General features: G+C 38.8%; 1 protein-coding gene across 3 annotated transcripts in view; it reads right to left on the bottom strand.

Annotated features, from left to right (window-relative positions):
- Positions 1-920: 920 nt before the first annotated feature.
- The window catches only part of DPY19L4 (dpy-19 like 4), a 29147-nt gene continuing 11924 nt past the window's right edge, over positions 921-18143 (bottom strand). For all 3 annotated transcript variants that reach the window (XM_042869585.1, XM_042869587.1, XM_042869586.1), the window contains 9 exons: positions 16354-16427; positions 14418-14576; positions 12604-12723; positions 11390-11510; positions 9768-9824; positions 8184-8266; positions 6017-6149; positions 4955-5113; positions 921-4232 (listed from right to left, as the gene is read on the bottom strand). In XM_042869585.1, coding sequence (XP_042725519.1) covers positions 4068-4232; positions 4955-5113; positions 6017-6149; positions 8184-8266; positions 9768-9824; positions 11390-11510; positions 12604-12723; positions 14418-14576; positions 16354-16427 — 1071 coding nt within the window. In that variant the 3' untranslated portion in view covers positions 921-4067. The remainder of the gene's footprint in view (positions 4233-4954; positions 5114-6016; positions 6150-8183; positions 8267-9767; positions 9825-11389; positions 11511-12603; positions 12724-14417; positions 14577-16353; positions 16428-18143) is intronic.

Below are 18143 nucleotides of genomic sequence, written 5' to 3'. Positions count from 1 at the left end.
ATATTTTTACTGTCTTTAGAAACTTTGGATAAAATATTCTCAAGGTTTTCATATTGTTATATAGTAAATTATTATAAAATTGTCAGCATTCATTCTAATATCAAACAACAGAAGGCTTCAATCACAAACTGTAAAAATTCAAGATATGATATGTGAGTTAATTAAAAATCAGTAAGCATTTGATGTTGCATTGCAATTCATTTCCAGTTGGCACAGATACAAAAATTGGCTTATTACTGCAATAGAGAAAGGTTAATTCATTGTGAACTATTAAATTGGTGTCTTCTTTCCTCAAAAAGGTATCAGAATGTCAAAGAAAACATAAAATGGTTTGTGACCCAAACATCACAGAATCATAGAATGGCCTGGATTGAAACGGACCACAAAGATCATCTAGTTTCAACCCCCCTGCTATGTGCAAGGTCGCCAACCACAAGGCCAGAGCCACATCCATCCATGCAATTTTCTGGCACAGCAAGTTTGTCACAAGAGAAAAGTATTTACTATTGTTTACTATTTACACATCATTTTGATAAAATACCTATCCACAAAGCAAATGGGATGAAAGGAACTGGATTCCTTAGACTTGCTATCAAATACTGCATACAGATCTATCCAGATGCCATCCACGCTACTGCTAAATGTCACCATTAACAAGTGTAGCATCACTGACACTTCCACTTCCTTGAAGTGAGTTTGAAATCTCGACAGGCGTTAGCACCCATCTCTTCTCCATCAGATAACAGGTAACCTCACTGCTTGGAAGGCAGGATTGCTTACGGGTTATTAGCCAGGAAAACAGCAACACGGCTGGCAGACAACCCAGCTGCATCCACTGACTGCAGGAGCATCTCTGGAAGCAAGGCTAGTGAGACACAGCAGAAGCTCTAGGAATCAGAGGCACAGGAAAGAAACACCAGTGGAGTTGTTTGTTTGTTTAATAAAAGCTCGCAAGGCACATATTTCAACTGAATTGCAACATCTACAGCAAAACAGATCAAAATTTGCAAAACATTCCCCCAAACCTCTGAGGAACTGAAACCCACGACCTGGGTTGAAAACCGAGCTTGGGTTGTGTGCACCAGTCAGGTGTGGTTATGCCCCATGGTTGTCCTTCCGAGGGATATCACAGAACTTACTGTTTCCATCTTTTCCCACAGAAGGTGGACACTAGAGCATACAACAGTATTTTTGCTAATCCATAACTGGATAAGAAATTCAAGAATATCATTTTTTTCACAAGATATGAATCTTCCATGCCTTCTGACCGGGACAACAGCGATGTTTCCCCCAGCAAAAGGCTCCTTCTCTGTTACTTAAGGCTGCTGCGCCAATGATGCTGCAACACAATCTTCTCTAATATAAAAAGCAAGGTAAAAATCTTAAATGATTCTCCTTATACAGAATCGATTGAAGTATCAAGAATACATCTTTATGACAAAACTAATAGTAACTATGTCACAGTTCAAATAAAGTTCAACATGTTCATTCAAACATGTATGAAGGCCAACGTGCTACAACATATGTAATTTCCTTAGATGTACGGTTGGCCTCATTTGTGTTTTTCTTAACATGTGTGCTCTACATGTAAGTATTCAAACTACACTCCATGTGGTCACACATACACACAGCGTCGCTGTAAAACACAACAGGCAGTCCAGGATAGTTGATACGCTGCACCTTGGTGTGGCATTATAAGGCAAGAAGCCATAAGTTGAGCAGCTTCATCCACCCAAGTGCAATTGTAACCCTGAAATGTGGTACCTGGTATGCCTTATTGCTGGTATGAAATAGTGCTCATGAACAATCAGCCACAAGAGAGCAGATCACTGACACGTAGACATGTAATTCCAGACAGTGAGTCAAACAAATTTAAGTTGTACACAGAACTCTACACTTACTTTCAGTTATTAACTCCATAGCACATACAAGGTTCCTGATTGCCTGCCATAACCCAAGTTAGTTCACAAGCTTATCTTGATATTGTAATTGAAAAGTCTGAAACTGTAACAGTGCAGCAAAACATACACACTTGTGCATAAGCAAATAAACAGGCTGCTTTTGGCCAGAGAGACATGCATGCTATCCTGAGCACAACGACTGCATCCCTAGAAAGGATATTTACTTCCAACATATAACCCAGTTACGCTGATAAATGCTTCTCCCAATGATCGAATCGGGTATTTTCAATGGGTTTATCTAAGCACTGGTTTTAAATACAATGAATAATTTTAATACTTGGTCTAAACTCACAGGCGTAAAAATATAACCAGATTAAAAGAAAAAAACAGATTACGGACTCGTTGACATTTACAACAGTAAAGCTTTTCTCTTTTAAATCACTCCAATAGTGATAACAGATGTTTAGAAACATCAGCACTATTTTTCAGTGTAAAGTAAACAACATATCTGCATACAGCAGATAGGAATCATGCATACACATCAACACGTTGCAGTTCCTAACCATTTCAGAGTCAATCCCTCTGAATTTGCATTTTAATCAGCAAATGTAGTAGGGTAGTTTTGCAGCTTTCATTTACAGAATGGTTGTTCAGTTGAAGGTTCATTCTGTTAAGCCAGATGTTTCTTTAAAGACATCTGCATCCCAAAGAACCATCCCCACATGCCTGACAGACTGGTCTCTGGCCAGGTGTTACAAGAATCCATAACTGCATAACTCTTGGTGATGAGGACTCTCTCCCAGAACTGAAGTCCTGGCATTCTGTCCAGCTGCACTTACATCAGCCAAGTTATGATTACCTTTTGTTGAGTTTTCCATTCACAACACCAGGATTAGGCCCAGAGCTGGAATTAAAGCATCATTCATTCTCTTGAAAGAGAGAATGAACCTCAGCTAGCAACAAAACAGGATGAACAGAAAATTCAAGGAAGTTGCAGAGACAAATGGGGCCATATAATGAAGGCAAATTTTGGAGGGAATCAGGACTACAGAATGTTTTCCCCATGTTTTCAAAGTTCCCAGCATAGCTGCGTAATTAATGTATAAAAAGCTATGAACTACTGTGCCACTACTGATTAATGATGGTGATGATAGTGTTTAAAATTAGTTCTGACTACCTTAATCTATCACAAAATAATTAGTTGAATGAAATGACCATCACCCATCCCTTGCCACACACACACACACACACACACACACACACACACACATGCACACACCAGCTTGCACACAGGAGTGAAGAGCAGCAGTCTCAGCAGCAAACCTAGTCATCATGCTACACTTGTCTGAAGTACAGCATAGTGTTGTATACTGGCCCATTCTGATGGCTGCTAAAACACACGTATGCTCAGATGCATACATATGTAAGCATGGAAGAATCCTGAAGTCAAGCTCTTTCCAAACTGAAAATCTGACTTTGTCAACTCCTACAGCTACGTCCAAGTCCAAGCACTTCCTCCAACACGTCTCCAACAATGCAGAGATCAGTGCCTCAGTGGCACTGTTTAAATAACATCTTCCTTATTTGATTTATACAAATACTTTACCTACACATAACGTGTATGAACGTGTTCAATAAACAAAGCAGTGTTTATAGTGGAAATCAGGAAGAATAAAAAACCACAGTAACCAAAGAAAACATATTGGAAATATTAAACAAACCCAAACACTTGATGACTTAGGATACACCACTTAATTTCTTACTAGAAAATGGAAACTACGTGACTTAAATGAGCTCTTCAACATAACTTTTTCCAAAGTCTATCCACATCAGCTCTCTAACACTGAAGTTAGAAATATCTGTTAAATGAAGATTAAGATGGTTTACAATGGGAAGACAAATGCAAGAACATGGAAGACTGTCACACTTTCTTGTGGAGACTGTAAAATTGTCAAATTTTCCTGGCTCCTTCAAAGAAGGCATCTGTAACGGTTGGTCTGTAGAGTTCAAACAGTTCCAGTTTGGTGGAAAAAAAACAAACCCAAAAAAAACTGGTCAGTACGCTGCACCCACGTGTATCTGTAAAAATAATTTTCTTAATCAAAAGGAATTTTTCCAGCTGAATTCCATCACAGTCAATCCTCAAAAAAAAGCTTCCATGCTTTGTCACGATTGGAAGGATATCACAGTGTTGATCCTATACACAAAGTAGGATCTATTCCAGTATACTCGAGTGAAATAATTCACATAGGGAGAATAGTTCATTTTGATTTCATGACAAAATCGCCCATATTTTGAATAGGCATAACTGTCACCTTCCTCACAAACCACCTGTCAGGAAAGAAGAGGATCGATTAAAATACTGAAGATAAGTGACTGCAGAATGCAATTCTGTACATTCATTTATTTCTGCATTCTGTACGTTTCACTTACACTACAGATATTTAATTATATCCCCTTACAATTTGTTTTACCATCTAAAACAGACTTACGAACTCATACATCACCTCCCTACCTTTTCCAACTGCAGAAGTTTGCAGGGATTTAAAAAAAAAAAAGGAAAAAAAAAGTGGTAAGACAAATTCATGCAGAAATATAAATAAATAAATCCTTCAACGTCTCCCAGAACACAAAGAGTTTCTCTCAGTGAGAAAGTCCTTGAGCATCGTACTGCTGGAGAACATTTCTGTCTTGCCCTGTACAAACCGTAAAGGCTTACGCTCTTAGCCAGGGTCAGAAATAAGATACTGGGCAACAAAAATTTATAGTCCAATTTAGAAGTTACTTAAGTGGTATTTAATGACTGGCATAAAAGCAGCGCTGCTCGATATTAATGTATTAGAAGGAATTAGGACAGGTAAGGAATAGTATGAGGTAAGATTGCAGTTATGTAAGAAACAGACGCCTCAAAACTGAATGGATCGCTGTTAAGTCTCATGAGTCTTTGTCTACACATTATAATTAGAAAAATAAGATCAACACTACAAGAATGTTTCCTTTAAAATGAATTCTTTATGCATTCAGACACTCACTTTTGTCTTGCCGTTACTTACATGACCATTGGCAATATCCAATAGATCTTTAACTCTACATCCTCTTACTGGTCCCACTTCATTGCAAATTGAATCTTCAATGATCAAAAAATTGGCTTTGTAAGATGTGAGAATCTTATAAATATCCTCTGCTGACCTCTTTGAATATATCTGATAGATCTATAAATTAAGAACACATTTTGATGCATGGTAAAAATCAGTGGAAATTTAAAACCATGAAAATGGTGGTGAGCAAAGGATGACTTATCTTTAATAAGTTATACATGCATTATATGTAGATGCCAAGCTATAAAACATCTATTTTTGAAATTTCTAAAGCAGGTGAGGCAATGGGGAGCTGAATAGGAAGCATTTGTCTCTGCTGGAGTAAGTTCACATTTTACATACTTACACTGGCCTGAAAAGTCTTCAGAAAGAATATTCACTTTTGTCCAGATTACAGCATAGACAATATTCCCCTCCCTATTTGCTGGACTATCCCATTTCTTCTTATATTTTTGGGTTTTTTTTTCCCCATTATATAAGAGGAAAGCAGCTCCTATCAGTTGTTTTCCAAGTCAAACATCCTGCTAGAGACTTACATTTGCCTTCCGTAATCCTGAAGTATTCAGAGTGATAACTGAGGCTGAGTAGCAATTTTGATTTCTTTGCTAGTCAGAGACAGGTTATGTCCATTCTGCTTTGTGACTTTCCACCCCCAGCAAAATGCATAGAGTAAAAATTGCTCAGAATCACTCAGAAATGACAGCCTGCCTAAAACTCAATATTGTCATATTGCTCAGTAAGGAATCTTGTTCTTGGGCTTACTGATTATGTAACGGCGTTACCTTTATGATGCTTCATGCTCTTTTTTCACCTTAGAATGTGAACATTTTGGGGAAAAAGAACTGGGAACATGGAGGAGCAATGCAAATGAGTACAGCATGAGGAATATCACAAGGTCATTCTCTTTGAACGTCTGCAGTGCTCCCATACATCTCGATCAGGCACTTGAGTCTTACAGGATGGAATAGTCTATAAATCACTGGTAATACTTATGCATTTATGGAATTGGATACTCACATTTTCATTTCTTTTTAGAAGATCATCATCATTATATAAAGGCAAGCTTGACACCATCCATCCTGTACAAAGCTTAATCACACCCATTAATTGTGGGCTGCCTGCAAACACAGCAGCCACAGGAGCTTGTCTTCTGCAAAAGCAACATCAACATACATGTCTGAGTGCAGGACGCATTTCTCAAGATGATACTTTTAATTTTAATAACTGTACAAATCTTTGCAGATGCTATGGCAAGAATTGGTGTGCATGATGATACCCACAAAGAGGGGGACAGACTTTTTAGCAGGGTCTGCTGTGATAGGACAAGGGGAAATGGAGGGGACATTTAGATTGGACACAAGGAAAAAGTACTTTAGAATAAGGGTGGTGAGGCCCTGGAATAAGCTGCCTGCCCAGTGAAGTGGGGGATGCCCCGTCCTTGGAGACATTCAAGGTCGGGCTGGATGGTGCTCTGAGCAACTTCATCAAGCTGTAGGTGACCCTGTTCATTGCAGGGAGTTAGACTACATGATCTTTAAGAATCCCTTCCAACTCAAATGATTCTATGATCTTTGGGGGTCTAATTACAATTGGCATTAACACTCTGGTAGCATTGGTTTCCCTAGTAGGAAAAGCACAGACTTGCAGCAATGAGGAGTTTGCAAGGAAGGTCTCCCCTGAGGGTTAAGAGCTGGTGGCCATCCTCCCCTCCTCGTTATTCATGAAGCACCACTCAGAGTGGTCCCAGAATGGATCAAACTATTGCTTTTCTGAGTGGTTGCTGTCTCGTGACAAAGCAAGCTTGGGATGGAGGGCAGGTAGGCGGCGAAACAGCATGACGTTATCTTGTAAGTGAAAGACTTGTGGTTATGCTCATTTGATTTGTAGGACAGTGTATTTCATCATTTCTGAGTAAATACTGTCATACAGAATAACATCTACAGTAACTGTTTCTAGAATTTTATTTCATCTTTTGATCATTCATATTGCAGTGCTAGTGAAAGAAAACAACCATTGTCACACTTTATTACAGATCTCCAGCAACTTTTCCCACAGAGAAAATTCAAGCAAATTCATTTTATCAGGGAGAAAACCGTAAGAAAGTATACTTATAATAATGACGTTCAATTAAAATTCCAATATGGATATCTAAGCATAAGCACTAAAAATCCTTTTCATTAAAAATATGAACAGCTGCTACAAATAAGGGTAGTCAAATTGCTCTTAGCTGAGTGAATCTCAGTGCAATTCCCCATGATTAATTATGTACTTGAAGTGTAATATATGCAGACTAATGTAAAAGCCATTAGGTACTTGGCATTATTCCACTTGCTGCCTTCAAAAGCTGCAGCAGTGACAAACAACATACACTACTATTAACAGAAAGAAGAAATTGGCTGGAACACCATAATTATCAGCCTTGTCTTTTCTGAAGATGAACAGGTTGACATTAAAGACACCATAAATACAGAAAATAATATTCTTTTAAAAATGCATTTAAAGGTAAGTAAGTTATTTGAACACAGGGGACCTCATTTTCACAGAAGTGCAGTTACTAATGACACAGTTCCAAATTAAATTGAATAAGGCCAGAATCTAGTTCTGAGACTTTTGGTGAAGATAAAAATATATCTGTGAAGATATCCTTACTATAAGCTCAGCATTTGCTATGCCCTACCTAGCCAGCCAGATAAGATCCATTGCTGCCTTCTGCTCAAAGGGGAAGTTTGAACCCCACATTGCACTCCATGTTTCTTGACTGAAGTCTTTAAATCTTTACATTGGGCATTTGTTTCACTGGCTTCTGTACATACTACTTCCATTGTTTCTCTCTCTTGTGGCATTATAATCTGTATGAATCCTCTAACCCACTGAAAAGTCAGCATGTAAAGAATCAGGATGTAATGGATGCACATCTTTCTTTGGAAATCACATCTAGTAATGATACTAAACGTAAGTTGACTGCGTATTTCAGGATCTTCTCTTGTAATCAGTGATAAACTCCTGCTACTTTGCATGGGAGGAACACCAAGCCTAAAATAATCATTTATCTTCCCATTTCCCTCTATATCATGTAATGACTTGGCAAGGAAAAGCTCAGATTAATATAGGTAGCTCCACAAAATACTGAGATATAAGTACCCTGGCAAAGAATTAAAACAGAAGCACAGAAATTCACACTTACTTTATCCACATCATAAGCTCTACTGTATCAGGATCATAAAATTCTTGTAGTTCTGAAAGCTCTGTCATTATCCTAGGGAAAAACTGATGGAAACATTATTTGATTACAACTACGCCAGACTAAAGGGACAGCCATAGTGGATAAGACACCTGGAAATGGGAACCTGCTTTTCGCTGAGGAAATTCCACCCCATTACCGGTCTGCAGACAGACAAATTAGAGTAGCACAAGAACAGCTGTCCTATGTTAACATGAGAGTTGTAGCTGTTATACGTATACCTGCACCATCCCAGAAATAGGAAGAGAGAGAGAGAGAAAAAACACCACTGCCACCCCCAAAGAGAACCAGCTTCAGTGTTCACTCAGAGCCTGTAGAAAAATGCAGGTGATGAGAGACCGTGCCTGGCTGAGTGAGACAGAAGGGGAGCCAAGCAGAAAGATGCTGAGCTGTACACCCATCTCTTCAAAGCCAGAGTAACACAGTACAAGTCTCAGGGCATTTGCACTACCCTCATCCTAATAATCAAACTTTCCAAGTGCAAGGGTGAGTTGAGAACCCAGAGAGCAAATGTTCGCTACTGCTTAAAAGCAGAAGTGGGATTGCCGAGGGATGAAGCCCTCTAGAGTCCAAATCCCCACACTGCTATTATTAACAAGTAATCTGTAAATGAATTCTTTCGCCACTAAGCTTTCTCTATCGTAACTGATTGCATAATTTTGAGCACCTTGAGCTTTTCTTTCCCCCCTCAGGAGGATTATCTGTTACTCTGATAGAAGCACATAACGAGTTGGATTATGCTGCAAACAAATTATCTGTTAAAGACAGGTATTACAGAATTTGTACAGTTAGTGAAGATTTATATTTCAATGCCTTGTAAAAAATATTTGAATTCCTATAAAGCTATTCAGAATAACTCTTCTGAATCTGTCAGTACAGAGTACTGTAGAGAATTAAGGGATATATTTTCTACTTTTTTCAAACTTGTAGAAATTTTTAAAATAATTTTCCAGATATTCTTCTCCCTGCATGCCAGTCTGTCAGGCAATGTGACTAGAAGTAAAGAACCAAATACTTCATTTAAACAAGGACACATCTGTAGATTTTTTCTCCCGGTATTGGGGTAAGGGTTTAACTCCATTATAATTTGACAGCTTCTCAAACACGTTATTTGCCTATGACCTTCCATAATTTTACTTCCGTGTAACCTCTCTTCTAAACAGAAGATAGACACACAAAATGCTTTTCAGTATTCCAAGTGTTTATTTGGCAATATTTTCTTTGTTGAGTCAGTTCACATATTCAAAGCGTAAAAGCTGAATGTAATAATGTCTTCATTTAAATTCAAATGCTTCTTAATTACAGTAAGTCACTGTTACCAAACTGAACTGTTAAATACCTCATACTGAAAAATGTAAACAGTTTTGTTTAAAAAACAAAACAAAGTAAAATAATAATAATAAAAAAAAGCCAGCACATTTTCAGAGGATGTCAGCTTTCATTTCACCTTGACATTATATTTGCTTGGTGTTTTGACTCATATGCTGCCTACAGACAAAACAAAACACAGAACAGCACGTTGCTTACCTCTTTCCACAAGCTGAATCCAATTATTGTGGGAACTGCCATACTCAGAATGAGAGCCTAGAAAACAGATGTTAGAAGAAAAGGATTATGGATTGTTCTCCATTCTCCAACCTCAACTATGCTGATGCTGTTTGTGTAGCAGTAGGCTACATTTATGCCTGAAACTTAAGAGTCACTGCAGGTGAATCACTGCAATTTTCTACCAGGAAAAAGCTTTCTGCCAAAAAAATTGTCTAACTTAGCACCGAATAACTGATTTGAGCCATGCTATATTTACCACCAATATTAGGGACCGTTAATTACTGCTCATCTAAGAATTAATGAAGAAAAGTAAATACCTCTCAGATACAAATACAATGCAATAATTTGAAAAATGAAAAAAAAAAGTATGAAACAAGCATTTCAAACCTCTGATCTTAATGATGCTTTCATTCAGATTGACAATAATGACAGGCAAAAAACAAATTCATTCTCCAGCACACCATCATTCTAGCTGGCATATCCCCTCCACTTTGCAAAAGGAGACTACCTCACGGAGTACAGAAAACACTTGGTAAAGAGCATACACAAGGCATTCTCTTGGTATTAATCTGTTAACACAGCTACTACATGAAAAAGCAGGTCTATATAGCAGGAAGCGTGTAGCATATAAAGCAGTATGTTTAATATGCACGTGAATATATTTTCATTTTTTACTGGAAGGACACAGTCAACATTTATGATGCAACATTAAATGGCATTTGCACAAGTGCCATATATAACTCTAAGTTTTAAATATTTATTCTTCTTAGTATCTTGAAATTAGGGTAGAGTAACACCCCATCCTCATTTCACAGAATCACAGAATCACCCGGGTTGGAAGGGACCTCAAGGATCATGTAGTTCCAACCCCCCTGCCTGGCAGGGCCACCAAACATACACATTCAGATCAGGTTGCCCAGGACCCCGTCCAACCTGGCCTTGATACATTTCATTAATAAAACAAATGTAGAAAGGTGCCCAAAGCAACTCTCATTCCATTATGAATAAAGCTAGAGTTGGAAGTGGAGGAGCTGTTTGCAGGACAGCACGAGCTCATCTTTAGTTACAGCACTTTTCTGAAATGGCTACACCAGAACACATCTTACACACAGTAACTGCAGCTACTATTTCTCAGGAATGTGTTTCACTCTCATCTACTAAATACACCTAACTACCACATTTTAGCCAAATTTCCTAGTGAAACAAGGCTTATGCCAATGCTTGTCTGCATGCCTGTACTTTTTCTTGTGCAGTTTTCCTACAGAACATTTGACCTTCTTGGCCAGACTTAACTAAATATGACAGAGAGCTTGAGGTCTCAAAGATCTATTAAAAGAAATTAAATATATCTGAGAAACAGAGATAAAGATTGTTCTGCTCCTTGTGAGGAAAAGGCTCTGCTTTATCACCAGGTACCAGAGAACATGGGAAAACATGCTGTTAGGAATGCAAGACAAGAAAAAGTAGACTATGTAAGATCTACTGCTTACAGAACTACAAGTTCTTTTAGTGGGTCTTTCTTTAAGTCTTAAGTAATTGTTGTTGGAAAAGTGATATGATAGTGAGCTATAATTTCCAAGACATTGGCAACAGCAGCTCACCAGTAGTATCGGATGCACAGCTTTCAGTCTCAGCCACTTGAAAAGTGTCATCCAAAGTTCAGGAGAGCACACACCAAATGCAGCAAGCATGCAAACATATGGAGTCCACAGATATTTCATTCTGAAAAATATTGCAAGAACTTGGTTGGCACTTTGCACATGTCATCGTATTTTTTTTCAAACAAGACTGGATATGCAAGCAATCAGATCTAATTTGATGGCATTGGAGGGCAAAACCAAGGAAATCTCTAGCAGGAGAGCAGACACCTGATTATTTGCTGTAAGATGTAGAGGCATGATCCCAGGGCAAAGATAACAAAATCCTTCACAGAGTTCAGGGGAGAACGAAAGAAACAACAAACAAGACTAGTAAAGTCACTTGGCTGTTACAGTTTTCCAGCCAAAGACAAGGACATTCAGCAAAGTTGCACAGATGCTGTATTCTAAGGGATCTCCTGAAGGAAGGAAAGCAAAGTATTTCATAAACAATTTACTATTTGCTGTTTTTATCTGCCTCTTGAGGATAGACAAGTCAAGACAGCTACTTGACAACACAACACTTTGCTCACTTTAATAATTTATGCATATTCAGATATTAGGATGATAAATATAAATGTATAAACATGACTGCCACTTTCCAGCTGATCTGGCTGAGAGCTACACTGGAACAAAAAGGTTATCCAAACATAAGCTCCTGAAGATTAAAGAACTAATACTCAACACTATTTTTGATAATTGTTTCACTGCTGCTTAACATGTGAGACAAAGGTTTATTCAGTGCTTTTCTTCATACAATAAGACGGTTGACAAATCTTCCATACTTTGAAGAACATTCAATAACATACACTACCCATCCAAACACTACACAAGATCTCACAAGAACACAATATTCAAAGAATGACAGAGCACTTCTATGCTTAAGTACCACAAGGAGAGAGATTCAATTTTCTCTAATTAATTTCTTGGCTTTTGGCTGCATTAAAGCTTACAAAATGCATTGAAGAGACCAAGCACGATTCATCGTACTTCTCCACCCAATTTATAGTGAAAATTCTCTTTGCTACCTCCCCTACCAACTAGTATCACTGTATGCCAAATACATTTCTGAAAAGACTTTTGAGTTGTAGATAAATTTGAAAGGGGCAAATAGCCTATCACATCCAGTTAGGAAATCTCTGTTGCTTTCAAAAGAGATACAGCAAAACAAGACTTACCCTTCCAAACACATCGCTAGAGAACCAAGTAAAATTGTGTGAATTACATGATAAACTATTTCTGGCCTCTCTCCAATTCGACCATCCTCAAGTTTAACTGTCTCTTTCAGTGGTTCACCACTGCAGTTGGAGAAAATGAGACATCACTTAATTCAGACATTATCTCAGGCAAAGGTGTCAACAAAAATACTTTTATGACCACTGGGTAAGCAGTACACTGAGATCATTCTGTGTCATATCACATACTATTGTTTGCACTGCTTATTTGGTTTTTGATCTTTGTCAGTGATCTATAGGTACCTGCTGTCCCTTGTATTAGACTGCAACCTCTTCAGACCAATGGCTGTGAATTAATACAACAGGATCACCATCCATGACCATAAATTCTATTTATGGTGCTTCAGCAACAAGAGCCAACCTAATTCAAGAGCATGCAAACTCCATAAACATTTAGATGAAGCACTCTGTATGCGTGTTCTAAGTTCTTTCATGTCATTAAGTTGCTGAAAAATTACAGAGCCCATATTACTATATATACACATTTTATCACAAAATAAGACTACAAAACCAGTTGTTAATCACAGTACTAGAACTTCCAGTACTAAATTGCAAATAAAAAAACAATCACAACCAAAATCTTACAATGAATGTTTTTCCGCAAACACGATAGCGAGGCGTGTGAAATACATTTTCTTCTACCATTAAGTGATACCAGTTACAAAGTTGTAACAAGTAATTAACTGCTTCAAAATCAGAAAGTTTTTACTGTGAGGAGGGAGAAAGTTTATTTTAAACTCTTCTTCAAAACCCGTAGGATATAATGAAGTTACTGCCCTTCACAAAGCAGTACATAGCTAATAGAGACACTAGCAAAGATCAGAACAGTCTGCTTTATTGTTTTGAATTTATCATTTCAACTCCAACATGACACACATTTTCACTTACACCAGTATAACCTGTATCTATTGAAAGTCTTAGTCCTTGAAAAAAGAAAAAAAAAAAAAAAAAAAAAAAAAAGCTATTGATTTTTGCTGCACGAAAGTGAGAAATTTGCCCTAATACCTCAGCAGTTATACCATTTATCTCCTACCAGGGAGATGTAATTTCCCAACCATTCAGCTTCCAGGATAAATGATGCTAGCACGTACACAGCCTTGCATTCTGAGTCTGCACACGGACAGCTCCAGTACCCCTTCTCTCAAGGGAACTGTAAATCACTGTGAAACTACAAATAATTGAGTCTGTGCTACTTCAGCTTTGTTCCAAGCAGCAAAGAGTTATGAACTTGATCACAGTAAACATAATAAATAAATAAACTACATGGAAGCATTAAAATCCTCTCAACTCCACCCTTCTCGTTTTTTGCAAAACGAAAACTTGGAGAAAAAAAAACACCCACAGAACCAAAGGAAAAAAAAAAAAGACAAATCCTCCAGCAACAATCCAGGGACTCTGCTGTTGGAAAGGGAAAGCAGACAAAATACCTTTCTCACAATGGTAAGAGACATAAACATGTGACAAAATCGAAAGCCAGATCTCTGCAGGAGTTTCCCTTGTGGAAAACAAAACAAAATGAGCAAGTAAAACCAGAGACAATTCCCTACCCTCACTAGAGGGATGCTCAGGAAGCTCTTTGCTAAAAAACTTTCTGCAGAAGCCTCAGGGCTTTTCACTGCTGCCCATAGCCTTGCAAGCTCAATGGTGCAATGGGTCCTCACTTAGCCTGAGCCAGTTACACAATTGGCTATTCACTTTTATATCCAAGAAGCTCTTATCTCTAACCTCTTATATTCCAATAAAAATAAGTTACTTACCAAATTCTCCTAAAAATGACCTGAGTTACAGAAAAAAGGCAGATAATTAATACTAAAATATAGAAAGGCAACAGCGATGACTGTGTTAGCCGCAAAAAAAAGTCTTGGGAGGGTGCCTGAAGAGATTCTTGACAAAGGAGCCAATTCATTGTAAAATTCCTAGTAAGGCAAAAACATTCCATTAAAAACCAATAACAATGCCACATAGTTTAGGAAGAGAAAAAAATAGTACACAACCAAGCACATTTTCATCTACTCATGTCATAGGAAACTATTTGAAATTCATCTTTGAAAAGTGATATTCTATTATTTGAAACTGCTTTACAAGTACTCTTTATAGTAACTGTCAAAAGCTTATCTTCCAAAAAAAAAAGAGTCTGTGATCCGAAGAGGCCAGACTATGATTCTTCTATGTCACAGAACCCAGCCTCCTGTATAACTCAGTTATGAGGACCACAAAGAACTTTGTTGTCACAGTGGATTAAGATTCTAGAGATACTGATGGAAGAAGGTATGCTTGTCCTCTTTCCAAAGGGAAAGTGGTCATCTGAGATCACATTCAAGCCCAAAGCATTGCCAAGAATGGAATCCACAATGCTGAAATTCTAATTCTGTAGCTGACCCCATTTGATCACTCCTCTTTCTCAGTTAATGAGCAAAAAGACAATATATTCTGCCAAGAAGTACTATTAATGCATATTCTCAACTGGAATTGATGTGGCACATCATGTAATGAAAGCATTCTTGTCTTTATTCTCTTCTGCTTTCCTCCCCCTCTTCTTTTACCCTCAAGTGAAGACAAGAGAATTCTACCACTTTCAGTGAGACAGAACCAGTTTTAGGATTAACAGCAGAACACATTCAAAGCCTTAAGAGACAGATCTTGAAGTTTTCATGCTGCAAGCCACAATTCCAGCATTTAGTTACACAACTTTCCAGGGGTAGTTGCAACCAGTTTGTTTCAATCACCACCTTCAATGAAGGGTTGCACAGCCTGGAAAATAATATGTAGCAAATTGCCAGGGAAATAAATATATCTGTAATACCTGGTAGCTGAAACAACCCAAATCCTAACCAGAAGCAGTCTTAAATTTTTGTTCAAAACATTTAAGAACATTCATATATGTGTGTTAAATAGTGCATCTTAGTTAAACTCTTAACATCTTGTCTTCCAAAAATGCCACAACATTTTCAGTTGTGTAATGTCATTTTCCAATTCTTCTCCTGAAATGACTTGGAGTAGTTTTGTAAGAGACAGATGCAGCTTACAGGAGAGAGTATCAACTCCAAGCAATTGCTGGCTTGGTTCCAGGAGCTGTTTCTAGTCCTTACCAACATTACACTTGAAGTTTTCCAGAAAAATCTGTATTCGTGATTTCTTCTTCTCACAGACTAACATTCAACTCTTTTATAGATGCAAACAGTTTTTCTTAGAATCACAATTTCCTCTGACTTTTAAGTTGTCCCTTGTCTTAATTTCTTCTAAAACAAACAGGGTGTTTCAGGTGGTTTTTCTTAGAAAACTAAAAAATAAACATCAGTGTTTTGAGGTGGTAATTACTGCCTTCAGAGCCCTGTTTTCCAGCTATGAGAAATCAGGACCACTACCCTGACCCTATTATCTCTGCTTCCAAGTCTCATTAGAAACATTAGATGGGGTACAAAATGTTTTTGCTCTTCAACATGAAGTAAAAAATCTATGTAAAGCTTTCACCCCCAGGGGATGAAAAAGACTGAAGTGGCTCAGAAACCTCCAGACTTTAAGTAAATTCTGTACATGCATCTCTTAAAACTCATTTGTAAAACCAAATGAAAAAGGTAAAGCTTCTCTAATTCCTCTATAAATACAGACAAGCCACTGAAATTTTATACTTCTCAGAGTAGCTTCAGAAGTTTGAATATCTTATAAGGTGTAAAAAAAAATAAATAAACTTACTTAGTTGTGTTTAAGCCAAGTTTTATCTCAAGAAACTTCAGCAGATGCTCGTTTTCTTTATGAGGAACAAACATCTGAAAATGAATTTAGCAGAGAAAAATCTCATCAAGAGTTGGAAGCAGTTTTCACTACTCACTTCATTCAGATTACAGATCGGCAGGAAAAAACAGTTATTTGAGTTAGAATGAATAAATTAGATTAAGTATGTCAATTAAGGTATCAATACAGTACTGTAAATCTCCACTTAAATGAATCTATCTTTAGAGTTTCCTGGAGACCATCATACACTGCATTTCATACATGTACCCCAAAGAGAGGGCAAATGAAAGCTGTCAACAAGATGTTGGAAGGTTACTGAGTAATGTGAAAAGGATCATGGAAAATGGACATACATTTACCCCCGAGCAAGCCAAAGAACACTGTGTTTGGCTCCACTACACAGTAGGACTGCAGCTTAGCAAAAGTTGTGAGCATTTGTAATCTTCACATAAATTGTTTGAGCTGCCAAAGTTCTGTGCACTCACAGAATCACAGAATCACGGAATTGTAGGGGTTGGAAGGGACCTCCTGAGATCATCGAGTCCAACCCCCCTGCCAAAGCAGGTTCCCTACAGCAGGTAGCACAGGTAGGCATCCAGGCAGGTCTTGAACATCTCCAGAGAAGGAGACTCCACCACCTCCCTGGGCAGCCTGTTCCAATGCTCCGTCACCTCACTGTAAAGAAGTTCTTGCGCATGTTTGTGCGGAACTTCCTATGCTCCAGTTTCTGGCCGTTTCCCCTTGTCCTGTCTCCACTCACTACTGAAAAGAGTCCGGCCTCACCATTCTGCCCCCCACACCTTAGATATTTATAGACCTGGATCAGGTCCCCTCTCAGTCTCCTTTTCTCAAGGCTGAACAGACCCAGTTCACTCAGCCTTTCCTCATAGGAGAGATGCTCCAGGCCCTTCACCATCTTTGTGGCCCTCCGCTGGACTCTTTCCAAGAGATCCCTGTCTTTTTTGTACTGGGGAGCCCAGAACTGGACGCAGTACTCCAGATGAGGTCTTACCAGGGCAGAGTAGAGGGGGAGGATCACCTCCTTTGACCTGCTGGCCATGCTCTTTTTAATGCACCCCAGTAAGCCATTGGCCTTTTTGGCCACAAGGGCACACTGCTGGCTCATGGACAACCTGTCGTCCACCAGGACACCCAGGTCCCTTTCCGCAGAGCTCCCCTCCAGCAGCTCATCCCCCAACCTGTACTGGTGCATGCAATTATTCCTCCCCAGATGCAAGACTCTACACTTGCTTTTGTTAAACCTCATCCGGTTTTTTTCTGCCCAGCTCTCCAGCCTATCCAGGTCTTGCTGAATGGCAGCACAGCCTTCAGGCGTGTCAGCCAATCCTCCCAACTTTGTATCATCGGCAAACTTGCTGAGGGTGGCCATTATCCCCTCATCAAGGTCATTGATGAAGATGTTGAACAAGACCGGACCCAGCACAGACCCCTGAGGAACACCGCTAGTTACAGGCCTCCAACCGGACTCTGCACCACCAACAACGACCCTCTGTGCTCTGCCAGTCAGCCAGTTCTCAACCCACCTCACTGTCCACTCATCTATCCCACACTTCCTCAGCTTTGTTATAAGGATGTCATGGGGGACAGTATCAAATGCCTTGCTGAAATCAAGGTAGACTACATCCACTGCTCTCCCCCTATCCACCCAGCCAGAGACAACATCATAGAAGGCTACCAGGTTGGTCAAGCACGACCTCCCCCTTGTGAACCCGTGCTGACTACTCCTGATA

Source organism: Lagopus leucura, unplaced genomic scaffold (genome assembly GCF_019238085.1).
Source record: "Lagopus leucura isolate 7727_CA_CO unplaced genomic scaffold, USGS_WTPT01 Super-Scaffold_100002, whole genome shotgun sequence".
NCBI lineage: Eukaryota > Metazoa > Chordata > Aves > Galliformes > Phasianidae > Lagopus > Lagopus leucura.
Note: the sequence above shows the minus strand (reverse complement) of the source record. Positions and strands in the feature narration are given on the sequence as shown.